The 22858-nt window shown below is 60.9% G+C and overlaps 2 protein-coding genes across 5 annotated transcripts; both read left to right on the top strand.

The window, feature by feature from the left end:
* Positions 1 to 1175: 1175 nt before the first annotated feature.
* Positions 1176 to 13351, top strand: LOC138733974 (intercellular adhesion molecule 1-like). Of its 2 annotated transcripts, none has more exons than XM_069881498.1 (7): positions 1176 to 2246; positions 5952 to 6224; positions 7281 to 7598; positions 8944 to 9210; positions 9705 to 9980; positions 10073 to 10315; positions 12621 to 13351. In XM_069881498.1, the coding sequence occupies exons 1-7, from the start codon at positions 2195 to 2197 to the stop codon at positions 12836 to 12838; spliced, it is 1647 nt and encodes a 548-aa protein (XP_069737599.1). In that variant the 5' UTR covers positions 1176 to 2194; the 3' UTR covers positions 12839 to 13351. The 2 variants fall into 2 exon arrangements, with proteins under 2 accessions (XP_069737599.1, XP_069737598.1); XM_069881497.1 differs by having other exon boundaries at positions 5949 to 6224.
* A 628-nt stretch (positions 13352 to 13979) lies between these two features.
* LOC138733978 (intercellular adhesion molecule 1-like) lies at positions 13980 to 21731 on the top strand. Of its 3 annotated transcripts, none has more exons than XM_069881506.1 (5): positions 13980 to 14207; positions 15675 to 15944; positions 17065 to 17343; positions 19224 to 19466; positions 20862 to 21728. In XM_069881506.1, the coding sequence occupies exons 1-5, from the start codon at positions 14096 to 14098 to the stop codon at positions 20996 to 20998; spliced, it is 1041 nt and encodes a 346-aa protein (XP_069737607.1). In that variant the 5' UTR covers positions 13980 to 14095; the 3' UTR covers positions 20999 to 21728. The 3 variants fall into 3 exon arrangements, with proteins under 3 accessions (XP_069737607.1, XP_069737606.1, XP_069737605.1); XM_069881505.1 differs by lacking the exon at positions 13980 to 14207 and having other exon boundaries at positions 14707 to 15944; positions 20862 to 21024; positions 21145 to 21731; XM_069881504.1 differs by lacking the exon at positions 13980 to 14207 and having other exon boundaries at positions 14707 to 15944; positions 20862 to 21731.
* Positions 21732 to 22858: the final 1127 nt, after the last annotated feature.

The raw sequence follows: 22858 nt of genomic DNA, 5'->3' as shown, positions 1-22858 counted from the left end.
GTGGCACCATGAGAACATTGGTGGCACCGTGAGGGTGTTGATGGCACCATGAGGGTGTTGATGGCACCATGAGAACATTGGTGGCACCAGGAGAGTGTTGGTGGCACCACGAGGGTGTTGGTGGCACCAGGAGAACGTTGGTGGCACCACGAGGGTGTTGGTGGCACCGTGAGAACCTCGGTGGCACCCTGAGGAGCGTGTGGTCCCCAGGCCCCGGCTGGTGGCCCTGTTGGCCGTGCCCAAGGCCTCCGGAACGTTCCCTTTTCCCAGCGTCGCGATTCCTGTCGGCTCCGCGAGAAATTCCCCCGCGGGGCAAAAATAGAAGAGAAAGCGGAAGGTCCCGGGGGGGGGGGGAGTTGGGGGGGGTTGGGGGGGGGTGTTGGAGAAGGTGGGGGGGGGGGTTGGGGGCTGGTTGGACCTCATGATGCCACCGCGGTGACACCGAGGGACCCCCCGGTGCCCCCCGGGGAAGATCGAGGGGTTGGGGCCAAACGGGGACCCCCAGGAGGGGGGTTGGGGGGGGGGGGGCAGGAGGGGACTCGAGGCTCTCGGGGCTTGGGAAGGGGGGATAGGAGATTTGCCCCCCCTCCTGGGGTGGGGGGGGGTCAGGGAATTGCCCCCTCCCATAGAAGGAGGAGGAGAATTGCCCCCTCCTGGGGTAGGAGGAGGGCAGGGGGGCAGGGAATTGCCCCCCCTCCTGGGGCAGGAGGGCAGGAGAATTGCCCCCTCCCATAGAAGAAGGAGGAGAATTGCCCCCTCCTGGGGTAGGAGGGGGACAGGGGGTCAGGGAATTGCCCCAGGCTGGGGCAGGCGGGCAGGAGGGGGCAGGGGGTCAGGGAATTGCCCCAGGATGGGACAGGAGGGGGCCAGGGGGCAGGAGAATTGCCCCCTCCTGGAGCAAGAGGGGGGCAGGGGGGCAGAATGGGGCAGGGGGGCAGGAGAATTGCCCCCTCCTGGAGCAAGAGGGGGGCGGGGGGGGGGGGTCAGAGAGTCAGGGAACTGCCCCATCCCGAGGCAGGGGGGCAGGAGGGGGGCAGGGGGTCAGGGAATTGCCCCCTCCCGGGGCAGGAGCCTCCCCCCCGCTCCCCCCGTCCCGGGGCATCCCCGGAGCCGAAATCCCCCCCCCCCCCCCCCCCCCCCCCCCGGTGCCGGAATCGCCCGGAGGGGCCGAACGGCTCAAGCCCCGCCCCGAGGGGGGCAGGACGGACGCACAGACACGGAGGGACAGACAGACAGACAGACGGACGGGACGGACGGACGGGACAGACAGACCGACCCGGAGCTCCAGGACCGAGCGATTCCCCCGAGACCCAGAACCGAACCGGCTCGTCCCGGAGAATCCGGAGCAACTGGTGCCGGAGCTTCCGAGCGTCCCAAGAGCCTCAAGCGAGAGATCCTGGAGATCCAGAACCAACCCAGGCCAAGGACCTCAACTGGGTGATCCCGGTGCTCCTGGAGAACCCAACGGGATCCATCCTGAGAACCTCAACTGGGTGATCCCGGTGCTCCCAGAGAACCCAACGGGATCCATCCCGAGAACCTCAACTGGGTGATCCCGGTGCTCCTGGAGAACTCAACCAGATCCATCCCAGAAGACCTGGCTCAACTGGTCCCGGAGAACCTAACTGGATCCATCCCGGTGAGCCTGAACCACTCGGTCCCAGAGATCCAGAACCAACCCATCCCAGGAACCTCAACTGGGTGATCCCAGTGCTCCCGGAGAACCCAACCGGATCCATCCCAGAAGACCTGGCTCAACGGGTCCCAGAGAACCCAACCGGATCCATCCAGGGAACCTCAAGTGGGTGATCCCAGTGCTCCCAGAAAACCCAATTGGATCCATTCCAGAAGACTCAACCCAACTGGTCCCGGAGAACCCAACTGGCTCCATCCCAGGAACCTCAACTGCGTCATCCCGGTGCTCCCGGAGAACCCAACCAGGTCCGTCCCAGAAGACTCAACCCAACTGGTCCCGGAGAACCCAACCAGATCCATCCCAGAAGACTCAACCTAACTGGTTCTGGTGAACCCAATTGGATCCATCCCAGAGGACTCAACCCAACTGGTCCTGGTGAACCCAATTGGATCCATCCCAGAAGACTCAACCCATCTGGTCCCGTAGAACCCAACCAGCTCCATCCCAGCTTCTCCTAGAGGACCGAGCCTGCCCGGTGCCGGTGGCCACGCCGACACCATGCGCCCCGCGGTGCTGCCGCTGGCCCTGTGCGTCCTGGGGGCCGTCGCAGGTGAGGGGGACACTGGGGGACACCGGGATGGGGTGGGGGAAGGGACCTGAGGACGTTCTGGGTGTGTCCCTGGCACCGAGGGCCCGCGGCCGGCACAGACCTGTCGGCACTAGCCTGTCGGCACAAGCCTTTTGGCACAAGCGCGTGTTGGTGACGTCATGACAAGCATGAGTGGTGGCTGCACAACCCCTGGAGATGCTCAAGGCCAGGTTGGATGGAGCTTGGAGCCCCTGATCCAGTGGGAGGTGTCCCTGCTCAAGGGGTTGGAACTGGATGGGCTTGGAGGTCCCTTCCAACCCAAACCCATTCCACGTTCCTGGATCCCCATCCTGCCCCGAGAAGTGGTGGCTGCTCCATCCCTGGAGGGGTTGAAGACCAGGTTGGATGGGGCTCGGAGCCCCTGATCCAGTGGGAGGTGTCCCCATGGCAGGGCTTGGATCTGGAGGGGCTTTGAGGTCCCTTCCAATCCAACCCATTCCACGTTCCCGGGTCCCCATCCTGCCCTGAGAAGTGGTGGCTCCTCCATCCCTGGAGATGTTGAAGACCAGGTTGGCTGGAGCTTGGATCTGGTGGGAGGTGTGCAGGGGGGTTGGAACTGGATGGTTTTTGGGGTTCTTCCAACCCAAACCATCCCACGGTTCCCCTCGGAGAGGCCGGGACGCCAGCGAGGAGCCAGCTTGTGTCTTTCCTCGCTCAATCCCGGCCCCTCAGCAGGAATTTGTTTCCGTTTCTTGGAACCGACCGTTATTCCGGGAAAGGGCAGGGCGGGATTTTTCTGGTTTTCCCCTTGGCTTGAGGAAGGGAAACATCTTCAAGCTGCTGCTCCCGGGGAATCCCCCACCCACCCTGGGGTGCTGACTCGCCCCGCGGGGGCTTCCTCTGGGCGCCCCGAGAGGGACGCGGCGTCTGGAAACCACCGGGAAGTGGGGCTGGTGGGAATTCCAGAGGTCTCCTTGAGCTTCCCCCGCCGTGCGAGGATGGGGAGGAGGCTGGGGTCCTCTCGACCCTTGGGAACGAGTCTGGGGTCCTCTCGACCCTTGGGAACGAGTCTGGGGTCCTCTCAACCCTTGGGAATGAGTCTGGGGTCCCCTTGACCCTTGGGAATGAGTCTGGGGTCCCTTGACCCTTGGGGACGAGTCTGGGGTCCTCTTGACCTTTTGAGATGAATCTGGGGGTCCCTTGACCCTTGGGAACGAGTCTGGGGTCCTCTCGACCCTTGGAGATGAGTCTGGGGTCCCCTTGATCTTTGGGAATGAGTCCAGGGTCCCTTGACCCTTGGGAATGAGTCTGGGGTCCTCTTGATCTTTGGGAATGAGTCTGGGGTCCCCTTGACCTTTTGAGATGAATCTGGGGGTCCCTTTGATCTTTAGGGTTGAGTCTGGGGTCCTCTGACCCTTGGGAACGAGTCTGGGGTCCTCTTGATCTTTGGGAACGAGTCTGGGGTCCTCTGACCCTTGGGAATGAGTCTGGGGTCCTCTTGACCTCTTGAGATGAATCTGGGGGTCCCTTGACCCTTGGGAACGAGTCTGGGGTCCTCTCTACCCTTGGAGAAGAGTCTGGGGGTCCCCTTGATCTTTGGGAATGAGTCCAGGGTCCCTTGACCCTTGGGAACGAGTCTGGGGGTCCTCTTGATCTTTGGGAATGAGTCTGAGGTCCTCTCAACCTTTGGGAACGAGTCTGGGGTCCCCTTGACCTTTTGAGATGAATCTGGGGGTCCCTTGACCCTTGGGGATGAGTCTGGGGTCCTCTCGACCCTTGGAGATGAGTCTGGGGGTCCCCTTGATCTTTGGGAATGAGTCCAGGGTCCCTTGACCCTTGGGAATGAGTCTGGGGTCCTCTTGATCTTTGGGAATGAGTCTGGGGTCCCCTTGACCTTTTGAGATGAATCTGGGGGTCCCTTTGATCTTTAGGGTTGAGTCTGGGGTCCTCTGACCCTTGGGAACGAGTCTGGGGTCCTCTTGACCTCTTGAGATGAATCTGGGGGTCCCTTGACCCTTGGGAACGAGTCTGGGGTCCTCTCTACCCTTGGAGAAGAGTCTGGGGGTCCCCTTGATCTTTGGGAATGAGTCCAGGGTCCCTTGACCCTTGGGAACGAGTCTGGGGGTCCTCTTGATCTTTGGGAATGAGTCTGGGGTCCTCTCAACCTTTGGGAACGAGTCTGGGGTCCCCTTGACCTTTTGAGATGAATCTGGGGGTCCCTTTGATCTTTAGGGTTGAGTCTGGGGTCCTCTGACCCTTGGGAACGAGTCTGGGGTCCTCTTGACCTTTTGAGATGAATCTGGGGGTCCCTTGACCCTTGGGGATGAGTCTGGGGTCCTCTCGACCCTTGGAGATGAGTCTGGGGGTCCCCTTGATCTTTGGGAATGAGTCCAGGGTCCCTTGACCCTTGGGAACGAGTCTGGGGTCCTCTTGATCTTTGGGAATGAGTCTGGGGTCCCCTTGACCTTTTGAGATGAATCTGGGGGTCCCTTTGATCTTTAGGGTTGAGTCTGGGGTCCTCTGACCCTTGGGAACGAGTCTGGGGTCCTCTCGACCCTTGGAGAAGAGTCTGGGGGTCCCCTTGATCTTTGGGAATGAGTCCAGGGTCCCTTGACCCTTGGGAACGAGTCTGGGGGTCCTCTTGATCTTTGGGAATGAGTCTGGGGTCCTCTCAACCTTTGGGAACGAGTCTGGGGTCCCCTTGACCTTTTGAGATGAATCTGGGGGTCCCTTTGATCTTTAGGGTTGAGTCTGGGGTCCTCTGACCCTTGGGAACGAGTCTGGGGTCCTCTTGACCTCTTGAGATGAATCTGGGGGTCCCTTGACCCTTGGGAACGAGTCTGGGGTCCTCTCCACCCTTGGAGAAGAGTCTGGGGGTCCCTTGACCCTTGGGAACGAGTCTGGGGTCCTCCTGACCTTTTGAGATGAATCTGGGGGTCCCTTGACCCTTGGGGATGAATCTGGGGGTCCCCTTGACCCTTGGGAATGAGTCTGGGGTCCCTTGACCCTTGGGGGCGAGTCTGGGGTCTTCTTGACCTTTGGGGATGAATCTGGGGGTCTCTTTGATCTTTAGGGTTGAGTCTGGGGTCCTCTCGACCCTTGGGAATGAGTCTGGGGTCCTCTTGACCTTTGGAGATGAATCTGGGGGTCCCTTTGATATTTAGGGTTGAGTCTGGGGTCCTCTCGACCCTTGGGAATGAGTCTGGGGTCCTCTCAACCCTTGGGAATGAGCCTGGAGGGTCTCCTTGATCTTTGGGAATGAGCCTGGGGTCTCCTCGACACTTGGGGACGTGTCTGGGGGTCCCCTTGACTTTGAGGTTCAACCTAGGGGGTCTCCTCAACCTTCTTCCCACTGTGCTGGAGATGGAGGATGAGCCAGGGGTCCCCTCAACCTTTGGGGAGGAGTCTTGGGGTCCTCTCAACCTTTGGGGAGGAGTCTGGGGTCCCCTCAACCTTTGGGGAGGAGTCTGGGGGTCCTCTCAACCTTTGGGGAGGAGTCTTGGGGTCCCCTCAACCTTTGGGGAGGAGTCTTGGGGTCCCCTCAACCTTTGAGGAGGAGTCTTGGGGGTCCCCTCAACCTTCTCCCTCCGTGACAGGGATGGGGATGAATCTGGGGTCCCCTTGGACCTTGGGGACGTGTCTTGGGGTCCCCTTGACCTTTGGGGATGATCCTTTGCGTCCCTTTCCCCACGACCCCCCACCCCAACCCCTGGGTTGTCCCAGCAGGTCGGTTGGGAGCCTCCTTCGAGCTGCTGCTCGACCCGGTGGTGCCGGTGGTGGAATTCGGTGGCTCGATCCAGTTGAAGCTGAAGACGACGTGCCGAGATCCCCAAGGAAAGGGCAACGTGGAGACGTCGTTCCGGAAGAAGCTGCTGAACTCGACGCCAACAGAGACGGTGGTGGAGCTGCTGAACATCACCGAGTGGGGCTCCACGATCATCTACTTCTACAACTGCGGCCGAGAGAGGAAGACGGTGTCCACCAAGCTCGTCGTCTACAGTGAGGAACCGCGGGGAGAGGGGGGGCCCTGCCCTTCCCGGGGTCATCTCCATCGCGTTGCGTTTCTCCTCTGGCCTCGGGGCTGGTGATCGCTCTCCTGGGTGGGAAACTGGTTGTGTGGAGGGTCCAGAGTGTGGTGGGAGATGGAGTTAACTCCAGCTGGAGGCCAGTTCCACGCGGTGTCCCCAGGGCTCCGTGCTGGGTCCTGGTCAATGTCTTTATCCACGACCTGGATGGAGGCATCGAGGGCTCCCTGAGAGAGTTTGGGGGTGACACTGAGCTGGGTGGATCTGCTGGAGGGTTTTGAGGTTCTCCAGAGGGATCTGAGCTGGTTGGATCCATGGGCTGAGACCAAGGGGATGAGGTTGGAGCAGGACCTTGGGGCACAACGACCCTGGGCAGCTCCAGCCTAGGAGGAGTCTGGCTGGAAAGGGCCTGGAGGAGAAGGACCTGGGGGGGTTGGTGGGACAGGAGCCAGCAGGGGCCCAGGGGGCCAAGGAGGCCAAGGGCGTCTGGGCTTGGAGCAGCCCCGGCGTGTCCAGCAGGAGCAGGGAAGGGATCCCATTGGTGAGGCTGCATCTCAACATCTGGGTTCAGTTTTGGGTTCTTCACTCCAAGAAGGACATTGAGGTCCTGGAGAGTGTCTGGAGTTGGGGAAGGGGCTGGAGAACAAGCGTTATGAGATGTGGGTGAGGGACCTGGGGGGGTTCAGCCTGGAGAAGAGGAGCCTGAGGGGAGACCTCCTTGCTCTTTCCCTGCAAGGAGCTGGTGGAGAGGAGGGAGCTGGGCTCTTCTCCCCAGGGCCAGGGGCCAGGCCGAGAGGGAACGGCCTCAAGCTCCACCAGGGGAGGCTCCGCATGGACAGCAGGATGGAATCTTTCCTGGAAAGGGTCCCTGGGCCCTGGGACAGGGAGGGGGTTGAGTCCCCTGCCCTGGAGGGGTTGAAGGGCCGGGTGGACGAGGAGCTGAGGGACGTGGGTTGGTGATTGATGGGGACGGTTGGACTCAACGATCCGTTGGGTCCTTTCCAACCTGGTGATTCTCTGATTCCTCTAGACGCGCTGCAGCCGGTGGTGCTGGAGCCGCTGGGGGAGCTGGAGGTGGGGAAGAGCCACGAGGTGACATGCCGGGTAGATGACGTCGCGCCCATCCAGAACCTGACGGTGACACTGACGCTGGGTAACGAGACCTTGGGCACCAAAACCTTTGAGACGGACAAGGGGGACGCGCCGGTCAAGGTGCGGGTGACGCAGCTGGTGACGGCTCAGCGGTGGCACCACGGGCAGAGCATCACGTGCCACACGGTGCTTGACCTGGCGCCCTACGGACCGCGGCTCCAGAACTCCTCCAAGCCACAGACGTTGGCCGTCTACGGTAAGAGGGCACCAGCAGCTCCATGGTGATTGTCCACCAGGGTCTGGAGGGTCTGGAGAGGGATTGGGAGAGGCTGGATCCATGGATGGAGGGCAGGAAGGACCTAGAGAGGGATCAGGAGAGGCTGGATCCATGGATGGAGGGCAGGAAGGACCTAGAGAGGGATCAGGAGAGGCTGGATCCATGGATGGAGGGCAGGAAGGATCTAGAGAGGGATCGGGAGAGGCTGGATCCATGGATGGAGGGCAGGAAGGATCTAGAGAGGGTTCAGGAGAGGCTGGATCCATGGATGGAGGGCAGGAAGGATCTAGAGAGGGATCAGGCCAGGCTGGATCCATGGATGGAGGGCAGGAAGGGTCTAGAGAGGGTTCAGGAGAGGCTGGATCCATGGATGGAGGGCAGGAAGGATCTAGAGAGGGATGGGGACAGGCTGGATCCATGGATGGAGGGCAGGAAGGATCTAGAGAGGGATGGGGACAGGCTGGATCCATGGATGGAGGGCAGGAAGGATCTAGAGAGGGATCAGGAGAGGCTGGATCCATGGGTTGAGGCCAACAGGGTGGGGTTCAACCAAGCCAACTATCGGGTCTTGCCCTTGGGTCCCAACAACCCCATGCGGCTCCAGACTTGGGGAAGAGCGGCTGGAAAGCTCCCTGGTGGAAAGAGACCTGGGGGTGCTGGTCAACAGCAGCTGAACACGAGCCAGGAGTGGCCCAGGTGGCCAAGGAGGCCACCAGCATCCTGGCTTGGATCAGCCATGGGGTGGCCAGCAGGAGCAGGGAAGGGATTGTCCCCAGGGATGTGGCCACACCTCAAATCCTGAGTTCAGGTTTGGGTCCCTCACTCCAAGAGGGACATGGAGGGGCTGGAGCGTGTCTGGAGAAGGGAACGGAGCTGGGAAGGGGCTGGAGAACCAGGGAAGCATCTGAGGGATCTGAGGGGGGTTTGGTCTGGAGAAGAGGAGGCTGAGGGGAGACCTCATCGCTCCGAGAAGCTCCTGGAAAGGGGGTTGTGGTGAGGTGGGTGCTGGGCTCTTCTCCCAAGGAACAAGCCATGGGATGAGAGGAAAGGGCCTCAAGTTGTGCCTGGGGAGGGTCAGGTTGGATAGTGGGAACGATTCCTTCGTGGAAAGAGCAGGAAGACCCTTGGAAGCGGCTGCGCAGGGACGTGGTGGAGTCTCCATCCCTGGAGGGCGTCAAAAGACGTGGATCTGTGGCTCTTGGAGACGGGGTTTGGTGGGTTGGTGGCTGGACTCGATGAGCTGAGGAGTCTTCTCCAACCTCAACGATTCTGTGATTCCGTGATCCTATCAACCCGGCTCATCCCAGGCTCTTTCTGGTGGCAGAATTCCCGGAGGACCCTCGGCTGGAGTCTCCCACCCACCTGGAGGTCAACGAGATGGTGAACATCAGCTGCGGCGTCGGGAGAGTCTTCCCAGCACCACGATTCCAGCTGGTGTTCGCCAACCAGAGCCTGGCGGCCTCCGTTAGCCACGATGGCCACCAGGCCACCGCCGTGCTGGGACACAACCAGCCGGGGGTCTTCACCCTGGGTTGCACCGTGAAGGTGGGACCCAAGGAACGTCGGAAGGAGGCGCTTGTCTCCATCTACCGTGAGTGCCAGGGGTGGTGGCACCAGCAAAGATCTCGGCTCTGGAGGGTTGGGCTGGGAAGTGGGGGGTGATTTCACATCGTGGTGTCACCAAAGCCACCTGATGTCACTGAGCTGGGTGGGAGAGTGGATCTGCTGGAGGGGTTTGAGGTTCTCCAGAGGGATCTGAGCTGGTTGGATCCATGGGCTGAGACCAAGGGGATGAGGTTGGAGCAGGACCTTGGGGCACAACGACCCTGGGCAGCTCCAGCCTAGGAGGAGTCTGGCTGGAAAGGGCCTGGAGGAGAAGGACCTGGGGGGGTTGGTGGGACACGAGGATGTGGAGGCTCTGGAGCGAGTGCAGAGAAGAGCAACGAAGCTGGGGAGGGGGCTGGAGAAGAAGAGGAGCTGAGGGACACGGGTTAGTGATTGATGGGAATGGTTGGACTCGATCATCCAGTGGGTCCTTTCCAAGCTGGTGATTCTCTGCTTCCATGTTGTCTCCATCCCCACCAGGTTTCCCCGGGCCGTGGTTGAACATCAGCTCCGCCACCCCGGCAGCCGGCACGACGGTGACCGGGGTTTGTTCCCTCCCGGCTGGGCACTCGGCTGAGCTCCAGCTGCAGGTCCAGGCTGGCCACCACGTCCTAGCGGGATGGGCTCCATCCCCGTTGACCTTCAACTTGACGGTGCACGAAAGCTACGATGGGATGAAGGTGACCTGCTACGCCAGGATGCCTGTTGGTGGCAAATCCCAGAATAAGAGCAGGACCATCCAGCTCAGCGTCCCCGGTGAGGCCACCGAGCTCCATCCCACGATGGCCAAGGGGGAAAAAATCCAGGTGGGAATTAATTTGTTGTCCTTGTCGTGGTTCTTCTTGCAGCCAAACCCCGGTTGGACGATCAGAGCTGCCCTCCCAGGCAGAACTGGACGGAGGGGCAGGAGGAGACCCTGCGGTGCTGGGCGTGGGGCAACCCCCGACCGCGCCTGGTGTGCTCCAAGGCTGGAGAAGCCTTCCCGGTCAACGTGCCGCGTCCCGTCACCCGCGCCAGCGCCGGCACCTACCACTGCTTGGCCTCCAACCCGCTGGGGGCTGCTGAGAGGAACATCACCGTCTGGGTGCAGTGTGAGTGGGGACGGGGGGGCCTGAGGGTCTTGGGGGTCCTGAGGGTCCTGGGGGTCCTGAAGGTCTTGGGGGTTCTGAGAGCCCTTGGGGGAACTGAAAGTCTTGGGGTCCTGAGGGTCTTGGGGGTCCTGAGAGTCTTGGGGTCCTGAAGGTCCTGGGGATCCTGAGAGTCTTGGGTGTCCTGAGAGTCCTTGGGTGTCCTGAGAGTCTTGGGGGTCCTGAAAGTCTTGGGGTTCCTGAGAGGCTTGGGGGTCCTGAGGGTCCTTGGGGGTCCTGAAAGTCTAGGGGGTCCTGAGAGTCTTGGGGGTCCTGAAAGTCTAGGGGGTTCAGAGGGTCTTGGGAGTCCTGAGGGTCTTGGGGTCCTGAAGGTCCTGGGGATCCTGAGAGTCTTGGGTGTCCTGAGAGTCCTTGGGTGTCCTGAGAGTCTTGGGGGTCCTGAAAGTCTTGGGGTTCCTGAGAGGCTTGGGGGTCCTGAGGGTCCTTGGGGGTCCTGAAAGTCTAGGGAGTCCTGGGAGTCTTGAGGGTCTTGGGGGTTCTGAGGGTCCTTGGGGGTCCTGAAAGTCTAGGGGGCCCTGAGGGTCTTGGGAGTCCTGGGGGTCCTGAGGATCTTGGGGGTCCTGAGGGTCTTGGGGGTCCTGAAGGTCCTGGGGATCCTGAGAGTCTTGGGGGTCCTGAGAGTCCTTGGGGGTCCTGAAGGTCTTGGGGATCCTGAGAGTCTTGGGTGTCCTGAGGGTCTTGGGGGTCCTGAAAGTCTAGGGGGTCCTGGGGATCCTGAGGGTCCTGGGGGATCCTGAGGGTCTTGGGGGTCCTGAAGGTCTTGGGGATTCTGAAGAGTCCTTGGGGGTCCTGAAAGTCTTGGGGTCCTGAGAGTCTTGGGGTCCTGAGAGTCTTGGGTGTCCTGAGAGTCCTTGTGGGTCCTGAGGGTCTTGGGTGTCCTGAGAGTCTTGGGGGTCCTGAGGATCTTGGGGGTCCTGAAACTCTAGGGGGTCCTGGGGATCCTGAGGGTCTTGGGGATCCTGAGGGTCCTGTGGGATCCTGAGGGTCTTGGGGTCCTGAAAGTCTTGGGGATCCTGAGAGTCTTGGGTGTCCTGAGGGTCTTGAGGGTCCTGAGGGTCTTGGGAGTCCTGAAGGTCTTCGGGGTCCTGAGAGTCCTTGGGGGGTCCTGAAGGTCTTGGGGATCCTGAGAGTCTTGGGAGTCCTGAGGGTCTTGGGGGTCCTGAAAGTCTTGAGGGTCCTGAAAGTCTACAGGGTCCTGGGGATCCTGAGGGTCCTGTGGGATCCTGAGGGTCTTGGGGGTCCTGAGCATCTTGGAGGTCCTGAAGGTCTTGAGGGTCCTGAGGCTCCTTGGAGGTCCTGAGAGACTTGGGGGTCCTGAGGGTCCTTGGGGGTCCTGAGGGTTTCAGGGGTTCTGGAGATCTTGGGGATCCTGGAGGTCTTGGGGGCTCTCAAGGGTCCTGGGGATCTCAGGAGTCCTGAGAGCATCAGGGGTCCTGGGGTTCCTAGCGATTGTGAGGGTCCTGGGTGGTCCTGGATGTCCTGGTGGTCCCAAGAGTCCCGAGGGTGTCAGGGATCCTGGTGGTCTTGGAGGTCTTGGTGATCTTGGAGGTCTCAAGGGTCCCAGGTGATCTTGAAGGTCTTGAGGGTTCTGAGAGTCCAAGAGTCCCAAGAGTCCTGTTGGTCTTGGGGAGTCCTGGTGGTCTCAGTGGGTGTTGGGGGTCTCCAGCAGTCCTGATGGTTCCAATGGTCTTAGGGATCCTAAGGGCTCTGGAGATCTCAGGGGTCCTGAGGGTCCTGGGGATCTTGGGGATCCTGGAGGTCTCAGGGGTCCTGAGGGTTCTGGGGATCTTGGAGATCCTGGAGGTCTCGGGGGTCCTGAGAGTCCTGGGGATCTTGGGGATCCTGGAGGTCTCAGGGGTCCTGAGGGTCTTGGGGATCTTGGAGATCCTGGAGGTCTCAGGGGTCCTGAGGGTCTTGGGGATCTTGGAGATCCTGGAGGTCTCAGGGGTCCTGAGGGTCTTGGGGATCTTGGGGATCCTGGAGGTCCCAAGGGTCCTGAGGGTCCTGGGGATCTTGAGGATCCTGGAGGTCTCGGGGGTCCTGAGGGTCTTGGGGATCTTGGGGATCCTGGAGGTCCCAAGGGTCCTGAGGGTCCTGGGGATCTTGGGGATCCTAGAGGTCCCAGGGGTCCTGGGGATCTTGGGGATCCTGGAGGTCTCCGAGATGCTCATGGTCTCCGAGGTCCTGCAGGTCCCAAAAGTTCTGAGGGTCCCTCAGCGCCTCTGACACCCTCCCTTCTCTCTCTTAGACCACGACCCCGAGGTTCTGCTCCCGGTGCTGCTGGCGTTGGCCTTGGTGGTGGCCTTGGTGGCCGGCGGGGTCACCTACAGCATCTACTACCGCAAGAAGAAGGTTCGGCAGTACCGGCTGCAGCAGAAGCAGCAGGAGATGAAGCGACTGCGGCCACCGGGAGGCTCGGAGAAGACGGCCGCCACCAACGGGTCCGCGCGGGACGCTCAACCGTAGCCGGTGGCCGTGGTGGAGGACTCAGAAGCCCCCGGCGAGGGCTGAGGCCACGGCCACCGGCTCCATCCTGACGTGCTGGTGACACCAGGGGTGGTGGACGCTGCGGTGAGGTGGCTCCGGTGGCTTCGGTCGCCTCAGGGAGGCGGCGGCTCCCAGACGAGGACGTGGTGGGACGCTGGAGGTGGTGGGACGCCAACGTCTCCATCGCGGAGATGTTCCTCTTCTCCCTGAACTTGATCCCTTGAGAGTTCCAAAGCCGGTGACACCGGGACCGCTTGTCCTGGTGGCCTTGGGGATCCTGGAAGTCTCAAGGGTCCCAGCGTCCTGGTGGTGTCTCAGGGGTCTTGGTGCCCTGGAGGAGCATCCAGGCTGAATCTTGGACCTTCAGCGCTGGGTGGTGTCGGCACCGATGCCGGTGGGAGGGTCTCGGAGCTGAAGCGAGGGAGGTGAAGCCACCAGAGATGGTGGAAGATGCTGTTGGGTTGGGTTGCACCAATAAAGGCAGCGCCGTGACCCTGGGAGTTGGTTGGGGTTGGAGGATCCTGGAGGATCTCCAGTTCCTTGAGTTCCTGAATCCTGGAGGATCCTCCAGTTCCTTGAGTTCCTGAATCGTGGAGGATCTCCAATACCTTGAGTTCCTGAATCCTGGAGGGTCTCCAGTTCCTTGAGTTCCTGCATCCTGGAGGATCTAAGGTACCTTGAGTTCCTGCATCCTGGAGTATCTCCAGTACCTTGAGTTCCTGCATCCTGGAGGATCCTCCAGTTCCTTGAGTTCCTGCATCCTGGAGGATCTAAGGTACCTTGAGTTCCTGAATCATGGAGGATCCTCCAGTTCCTTGAGTTCCTGCATCCTGGAGGATCCTCCAGTTCCTTGAGTTCCTGAATCCTGGAGGATCCTCCAGTTCCTTGAGTTCCTGCATCCTGGAGGATCCTCCAGTTCCTTGAGTTCCTGAATCATGGAGGATCCTCCAGTTCCTTGAGTTCCTGCATCCTGGAGGATCTCCAGTTCCTTGAGTTCCTGCATCCTGGAGGATCTCCAGGACCTTGAGTTGCCGGTGGCCGTGGTGGTGCCGCGCGTGCGCCGTGGGGCCCAGACTCCGTTTCCTTCCTTGTGGGGCCATTTGCCCGCGAGCTTCCGGCGCGGTGGGGTCGGCTCAGAGCCGGGGTGGGGGGGGAGAAGGAGGATGGAGAACGGGGATTGTGGCCACGGAGAGGGGACCACGTGCCCCTGAGCTGGGTTCCTCCTGCGCCGCGGTGATGGGCTCCGACTTCTGCTCCCGGCCACGTGGCCTCCCGCGTGCTGGCCCGGGGAGGTCCCGGCGTGGTCGCTGGGCCTGGTCCCTCACGGGGCTGCTCCTGGTTCTGAGCGGTGAGTTGGGGGGGGGGGGTTGGGTCCTGGGTCATCCCAATCCAACTGGGACCTCCTGTGTGTCCCGGTTCATCCCAACCCGCCTCAGCTGGGATGTTCCAAGTGTCCCATCTCCATCCCATCTCCATCCCACCTCCATCCCATCCCACCTCCATCCCACCTCCATCCCACCTCCATCCCACCTCCATCCCATCTCCATCCCATCTCCATCCCACCTCCATCCCATCTCCATCCCACCTCCATCCCACCTCCATCCCACCTCCATCCCATCCCCATCCCACCTCCATCCCACCTCCATCCCATCTCCATCCCACCTCCATCCCATCCCACCTCCATCCCACCTCCATCCCACCTCCATCCCATCCCCATCCCACCTCCATCCCATCCCCATCCCACCTCCATCCCACCTCCATCCCATCTCCATCCCATCTCCATTCCATCTCCATCCCATTCCATCTCCATCCCATCTCCATCCCATCTCCATCCCACCCCGTGCGTCCCAGCTCATCCCACCTAGTCCAGCTGGGGACATCCCACGTGTCCCACCCCATCCCACGTGTCCCTGCTCATCCCACCTTCACCTCAACCCACCTCACCTGGGGACATCTCGTCTGCCTCAAATCATGGGACACACCTCCCCAGCTCCTCTCCTTGGGTCCCAGCTCATCCCACCTTCACCACGAGCCAGTTGGGGACATCCCACGCCTCCCAACCCATCTCCTTGGGTCCCAGCTCATCCCACCTTCACCTCGAGCCAGCTGGGGACATCCCATGCCTCCCAACCCATCTCCTTGGGTCCCAGCTCATCCCACCTTCACCTCGAGCCAGTTGGGGACATCCCATGCCTCCCAACTCCTCCCATGAGTCCCAACTCATCCCACCTTCACCTCGAGCCAGTTGGGGACATCCCATGCCTCCCAACCCATCTCCTTGGGTCCCAACTCATCCCACCTTCACCATGAGCCTATTGGGGACATCCCATGAGTCCCAACTTATCCCACCTTCACCTCGAGCCAGATGGGGACATTCCATGCCTCCCAACTCCTCCCATGAGTCCCAGCTCATCCCACCTTCACCACGAGCCAGTTGGGGACATTCCATGCCTCCCAACCCATCTCCTTGGGTCCCAGCCCATCCCACCTTCACCTTGAGCCAGTTGGGGACATTCCACGCCTCCCAACCCATCTCCTTGGGTCCCAACTCATCCCACCTTCACCATGAGCCTATTGGGGACATCCCATGAGTCCCAACTCATCCCACCTTCACCTCGAGCCAGCTGGGGACATCCCATGCCTCCCAACCCATCTCCTTGGGTCCCAACTCATCCCACCTTCACCTCGAGCCCGTTGGGGACATCCCATGCCTCCCAACTCCTCCCACGTGTCCCACCTCCACCCCAACCCACCGCGCCGTCTCCTGTTGCTCCCAGCTCATCCCCCTCCCCATCCCATCCCATCCCCGTTCCAGGCCCACCCACCAAGGCCTTCGAGGTGGCCCTGGAGGGGCCTTCGGAGGTGGGGTTTGGGGGGACGGTGCTGCTGAACTGCTCCACCGACTGCCCCGACGCGGGAGCCCCCGGGGGGCTGGAGACCTCGCTCAGCAAGGAATGGGTGGGCCGGGGGCCGGGCTGGCTCAGCATCCGGCTCCGGAACATCACCGAGCCCTTCTCCGACGTCTTCTGCTACTTCTTCTGCTCTGGAGAAAGGAAGATAGTGGCTTTTACAGTCTTGGCTTATGGTAAGAAGGTTCCTCAGGTCCTTCTTGTTGTCCCTCTGGTTGGGTTCCAGGAATGGAGAAAGGGGGAAGGCGTCTGCTGGACCTGGGGAGCTCCGAGCCCTCCAGGGGCAGCGAGATGGAGCAAACTGGGGTGGAGCTGGGACCACAGCTGGGATCTGGAGGTTGGGATGGGTCTAGGAGAGGTTGGGATGAGCTGGGGGCTTGGGTGATGAGCTTGGGTGTCGGATCCATCAGCACGTGGACGGCAGCCACTTTGGGATGATCCAGGTGCTGGATCCAGCAATGGGTTCCAGAGGTGGAAGAGCTTGGGATGATCCAGGTGCTGGATCAACCAATGGGTTCCAGAGGTGGAAGAGCTTGGGATGAGCTGGTGCTGGATGCAGCAATGGGTTCCAGAGGTGGAAGAGCTTGGGATGATCCAGGTGCTGGATCAACCAATGGGTTCCAGAGGTGGAAGAGCTTGGGATGATCCAGGTGCTGGATCAACCGATGGGTTCCAGAGGTGGAAGAACTTGGGATGATCCAGGTGCTGTATCAACCGATGGGTTCCAGAGGTGGAAGAACTTGGGATGATCCAGGTGCTGGATCAACCAATGGGTTCCAGAGGTGGAAGAGCTTGGGATGATCCAGGTGCTGGATCAACCAATGGGTTCCAGAGGTGGAAGAGCTTGGGATGAGCTGGTGCTGGATGCAGCAATGGGTTCCAGAGGTGGAAGAGCTTGGGATGATCCAGGTGCTGGATCAACCAATGGGTTCCAGAGGTGGAAGAGCTTGGGATGATCCAGGTGCTGGATCAACCGATGGGTTCCAGGGGTGGAAGAGCTTGGGATGAGCTGGTGCTGGATCAACCGATGGGTTCCAGGGGTGGAAGAGCTTGGGATGATCCAGGTGCTGGATCAACCAGTGGGTTCCAGAGGTGGAAGAGCTTGGGCTGATCCAAGTGCTGGATCCAGTGATGGGTTCCAGAGGTGGAAGAGCTTGGGATGATCCAGGTGCTTGATCTAGCGATGGGTTCCAGAGGTGGAAGAGCTTGGGATGAGCTTGGGTGCTGGATCTGGAGCTCTTGACCGGGACCCCGATGACCCAAAGCCATCGGCTGCCACCTCCCTCCCCACCACAGACCTTCCAGAACCTCACGTGTCCATCAGCAAACCCAACGCCTCCTCCAACGACCCGGTGAGCGTCGAGTGCTCCTCGGAGCCCAGCCGGCCCCCGGGGCTGATGCTGCAGCTCCGCGGTAGCCACCGGCCACCCCAGCCCTGGGCGGAGGGACCCGTGCGCCTGGAGCTGGCGGCCGGGGAGGAAGACGATGGAGCCGAGTTCACCTGCGAAGCTCAACTCAACGTGGGCAACCGGACGGTGCGGAAGAGCTCGGCCACGGCCACGCTGCGGGTCAGCTGTGAGTGGGGGGGGGGGCGCTCTTGCCGGTGCCAAATCTCCTGGTCCTGGTGCCAAATCCCTTGGCCCTGGTGCCCGATCTCCTGGTCCTGGTGCCCAATCCCTTGGTCCTGGTGCCAAGTCTCCTGTTCCTGGTGCAAACTCCTGTCCCCTGGTGCCCAATCTCTTGGTCCTGGTGCCCAATCCCTTGGCCCTGGTGCCCGATCTCCTGGTCCTGGTGCCCGATCTCCTGGTCCTGGTGCCAAATCTCCTGGTCCTGGTGCCAAATCCCTTGGTCCTGGTGCCAAATCTCTTGTTAGTGGTTCCAAATCCCTTGGTCCTGGTGCCCAATCTCTTGGTCCTGGTGCCAAATCTCTTGTTAGTGGTTCCAAATCCCTTGGTCCTGGTGCCCAATCTCTTGGTCCTGGTGCCAAATCCCTTGGTCCTGGTGCCCAATCTCTTGGTCCTGGTGCCAAATCTCCTGGTCCTGGTGCCAAATCCCTTGGTCCTGGTGCCAAATCCCTTGGTCCTGGTGCCAAATCTCCTGGTCCTGGTGCCCAATCTCTTGGTCCTGGTGCCAAATCCCTTGGTCCTGGTGCCCAATCCCTTGGTCCTGGTGCCTAATCCCTTGGTCCTGGTGCCCAATCTCTTGGTCCTGGTGCCAAATCTCCTGGTCCTGGTGCCCAATCTCTTGGTCCTGGTGCCAAATCTCTTGGTCCTGGTGCCAAATCCCTTGGTCCTGGTGCCCAATCTCTTGGTCCTGGTGCCAAATCTCCTGGTCCTGGTGCCCAATCCCTTGGTCCTGGTGCCAAATCTCTTGTTCGTGGTGCCAAATCCCTTGGTCCTGGTGCCAAATCTCCTGGTCCTGGTGCCAAATCTCCTGGTCCTGGTGCCCAATCTCTTGGTCCTGGTGCCTAATCCCTTGGTCCTGGTGCCCAATCTCTTGGTCCTGGTGCCAAATCTCCTGGTCCTGGTGCCAAATCCCTTGGTCCTGGTGCCAAATCTCCTGGTCCTGGTGCCAAATCCCTTGGTCCTGGTGCCCAATCTCTTGGTCCTGGTGCCCAATCCCTTGGTCCTGGTGCCCAATCCCTTGGTCCCGGTGCCCAATCCCTTGGTCCTGGTGCCAAATCCCTTGGTCCTAGTTCCAACTCCTGTCCCCTGGTGCAAAAATCCCTTCTTGGAGTCATTGAGGTTGGAGAAGACTTTTGAGATCATCCAGTCCAACCATCAACCCACCAAACCCCGTCCCCAAGAGCCACAGATCCACATCTTTTGACGCCCTCCAGGGATGGAGACTCCATCCACCACGTCCCTGCGCAGCCGCTTCCAAGGTTTCCCTGCTCTTTCCACGAAGGAATCGTTCCCACCATCCAACCTGACCCTCCCCAGGCACAACCTGAGGCCCTTTCCTCTCATCCCATGGCTTGTTCCTTGGGAGAAGAGCCCAGCACCCACCTCACCATGACCTCCTTTCCAGGAGCTGCTCGGAGCGATGAGGTCTCCCCTCAGCCTCCTCTTCTCCAGACCAAACCCCTCTAAGATCCCTCAGACGCTTCCCTGGTTCTCCAGCCCCTTCCCAGCTCCGTTCCCTTCTCCAGACACGCTCCAGCCCCAAAACGTCCTTCTTGGAGTGAGGGACCCAAACCTGAACCCCGGATTTGAGGTGTGGCCACATCCCTGGGGACAATCCCTTCCCTGCTCCTGCTGGCCACCCCATGGTGGCCCAAGCCAGGATGCTGGTGGCCTCCTTGGCCACCTGGGCCACTCCTGGCTCGCGTTCAGGTGCTGTCGACCAGCGTCTCCTTCTCCCACGACCCCAGGCAAACCCCTTGTGCCTCGTGCAACGTCCTTTGACCAAGAGAACCGAGGTTCCTCCACTTTCTCCTCCACTTTCTCCTCCAGACCGACCCCGCATGGACGATCAGAGCTGCCCTCCCAGGCAGAACTGGACGGAGGGGCAGGAGGAGACCCTGCGGTGCTGGGCGTGGGGCAACCCCCGACCGCGCCTGGTGTGCTCCAAGGCTGGAGAAGCCTTCCCGGTCAACGTGCCGCGTCCCGTCACCCGCGCCAGCGCCGGCACCTACCACTGCTTGGCCTCCAACCCGCTGGGGGCTGCTGAGAGGAACATCACCGTCTGGGTGCAGTGTGAGTGGGGACGGGGGGCCTGAGGGTCTTGGGGGTCCTGGGGGTCCTGAGAATCTTGGGGGGCTTTAAGTCTTGGGGTTTCTGAGAGTCTTGGGGGATCCTGAGGGTCTTGAGGGTCCTGAGGGTCCTGGGGGTCCTGAAGGTCTTGGGGGTTCTGAGAGCCCTTGGGGGAACTGAAAGTCTTGGGGTCCTGAGGGTCTTGGGGGTCCTGAGAGTCTTGGGGGTCCTGAAGGTCTTGGGGTTTCTGAGAGTCTTGGGGGATCCTGAGGGTCTTGGGGTCCTGAAAGTCTTGGGGGTTCTGAGAGTCCTTGGGGGTCCCGAGGGTTCTTGGGGGTCTTGAGGGTCCTTGGGGGTCCTGAGGGTCCTGAGAGTCTTGAGGGTCCTGAGGGTCCTTGGGGGTCCTGAGGGTCTTGGGGGTCCTGAAGGTCTTGGGGGTCTTGGAGGTCTTGGGGGTCCTTGGGGTTTCTGAAGGTCTTGGGGGTTCTGAGAGTCTTGGGGTTTCTGAGAGTCTTGAGGGATCCTGAGGGCCTTGGGGGTCTTGAGGGTCCTTGGGGGTCCTGAGGGTCTTGGGGGTCTTGAGGGTTCTTGGGGGTCCTGAGGGTCTTGGAGATCCTGAAGGTCTTGGGGGTCCTGAGGGTCCTTGGAGGTCATGAGGGTCTTGGGGTCCTGGTGGTCTTGGAGGTCCTGAAGGTCTTGGGGGTCTTGGAGGTCTTGGGGGTCCTTGGGGTTTCTGAAGGTCTTGGGGGTTCTGAGAATCTTGGGGTTTCTGAGAGTCTTGGGGGATCCTGAGGGCCTTGGGGGTCTTGAGGGTCCTTGGGAGTCATGAGGGTCTTGGGGGTCTTGAGGGTTCTTGGGGGTCCTGAGGGTCTTGGGGTTCCTGAAGGTCTTGGGGGTTCTGAGAGTATTGGGGGTCCTGAGGGTCTTGGGGGTCTTGGAAGTCTTGGGGGTCCTGAGGGTCCTTGGAGGTCCTGAGAGTCTTGGAGGTCCTGAAAGTCTTGGGGGTTCTGAGAGTCTTGGGGTTTCTGAGGGTCTTGGGGGATCCTGAGGGTCTTGGGGGTCTTGAGGGTTCTTGGGGGTCCTGAGGGTCTTGAGGGTCCTGAGGGTCCTTGGGGGTCCTGAGTGTCTTGGGAGTCCTGAAGGTCTTGGGGGTTCTGAGAGTCTTGGGGGTTCTGAGAGTCCTTGGGGGTCTTGAGGGTCTTGGGGGTCCTGAGGGTCCCCATTAGTCTCAAGGGTCCTGGTGATCTCGGGGGTCTTGGGGGTCCTGGTGGTTTTGGGGGTCCTGGGATCCCCAGTAATCTCAAGGGTCCTGGTGGTCTTGGTGGTTCTGGAGGTCTTGGTGGTCCCGGGGGGTCCCGAGGGTCCCTCAGCACCTCTGACCCCCGCTCTCTCCAGCAGACGATGACCACAACGTGGTGCTCGTGGTGCTGGTGCCCGTGGTGGTCACCGCGGTGTTGGGCGCCATGGCCTATGGCGTCCACCACCGCAAGAAGAGGACGGGGACCTACCGGCTGCACCCCCCCAGAGCCTCCTAAAGCCCCAAGCTGGGCTGGACTGGTCTGAACTGGGCTGGACTGGTCTATACTGAGATGTTCTGGGCTGGACTGGTCTATACTGGGCTCTACTGGTCTATACGGAGATGTTCTGGGCTGTACTGGTCTATACTGGGCTGGACTGGTCTATACTGAGATGTTCTGGGCTGGACTGGTCTATACTGGGCTCTACTGGTCTATACTGAGGTGTTCTGGGCTGGACTGGTCTATACTGGGCTGGACTGGTCTATACTGAGGTGTTCTGGGCTGGACTGGTCTATACTGGGCTGGACTGGTCTATACGGAGATGTTCTGGGCTGGACTGGTCTATACTGGGCTGGACTGGTCTATACTGAGGTGTTCTGGGCTGGACTGGTCTATACTGGGCTGGACTGGTCTATACTGAGATGTTCTGGGCTGGACTGGTCTATACTGGGCTCTACTGGTCTATACTGAGATGTTCTGGGCTGGACTGGTCTATACTGGGCTCTACTGGTCTATACTGAGATGTTCTGGGCTGGACTGGCCTATACTGGGCTCTACTGGTCTATACTGAGATGTTCTGGGCTGGACTGGCCTATACTGGGCTCTACTGGTCTATACGGAGATGTTCTGGGCTGGACTGGTCTATACTGGGCTGGACTGGTCTATACTGGGCTCTACTGGTCTATACGGAGATGTTCTGGGCTGGACTGGTCTATACTGGGCTGGACTGGTCTATACTGGGCTCTACTGGTCTATACAGAGATGTTCTGGGCTGGACTGGTCTATACTGGGCTGGACTGGTCTATAAGAGGTTGTACTGGTCTATACTGGTCTGGAATGGATGCACGGGCTGCAGAGGGTCCCATCCCGGCTCGGTTTCGGGGTGCTGAGCCCCTCAGGGTCCCATCCTGACTCGGTTTCGGGGTGCTGAGCCCCTCAGGGTCCCATCCTGACTCGGTTTCAGGGTGCTGAGCCCCTCAGGGTCCCATCCCGACTCGGTTTCGGGGTGCTGAGCCCCTCAGGGTCCCATCCCGGCTCGGTTTCGGGGTGCTGAGCCCCTCAGGGTCCCATCCTGACTCGGTTTCGGGGTGCTGAGCCCCTCAGGGTCCCATCCCGTCTCGGTTTCGGGGTGCTGAGCCCCTCAGGGTCCCATCCCGACTCGGTTTCGGGGTGCTGAGCCCCTCGGGGTCCCATCCCGGCTCGGTTTCGGGGTGCTGAGCCCCTCAGGGTCCCATCCTGACTCGGTTTCGGGGTGCTGAGCCCCTCAGGGTCCCATCCTGGCTCGGTTTCGGGGTGCTGAGCCCCTCGGGGTCCCATCCTGGCTCGGTTTCGGGGTGCTGAGCCCCTCAGGGTCCCATCCTGACTCGGTTTCGGGGTGCTGAGCCCCTCGGGGTCCCATCCCGACTCGGTTTCGGGGTGCTGAGCCCCTCGGGGTCCCATCCTGGCTCGGTTTCGGGGTGCTGAGCCCCTCGGGGTCCCTCCGCCTCCTCGGTTCGCGGCGGCGCTGCCTTCATCCTCCTCTTCCTCCTCCCCACAATCCTCTTCCTCCCGGTCTTCCTCTTCCTCTTCCCCGTCTCCATCCGCTCCATCCCCATCCTCCTCTTCCTCCCCCTCCTCCCTGTTCTGCTCTTCCTCCCCATCCTCCTCCTCCTCCTCCTCCTCCTCCTCTTCCTTCATCCCCATCTTCATCCTCCTCCTCCCCGGAATAATCTTCGTCCCCAGCTTCCTCTTCATCCTCCTCCTCCTCCTCGACCCCCTCCTCCTCCCATTCTCTTCATCCTTCCTCCTCTTCTTCCTCCCCCTTCTCTTCATCCCTACCCTCCTCCTCCTCCTCCTCCCTATTTCCTTCATCCCTACCCTCCTCCTCTTCCTTCTCCC

This window comes from Phaenicophaeus curvirostris, unplaced genomic scaffold (genome assembly GCF_032191515.1).
Source record: "Phaenicophaeus curvirostris isolate KB17595 unplaced genomic scaffold, BPBGC_Pcur_1.0 scaffold_51, whole genome shotgun sequence".
Taxonomy (NCBI): domain Eukaryota; kingdom Metazoa; phylum Chordata; class Aves; order Cuculiformes; family Cuculidae; genus Phaenicophaeus; species Phaenicophaeus curvirostris.
This window is presented reverse-complemented; position numbering and strand designations above follow the sequence as displayed.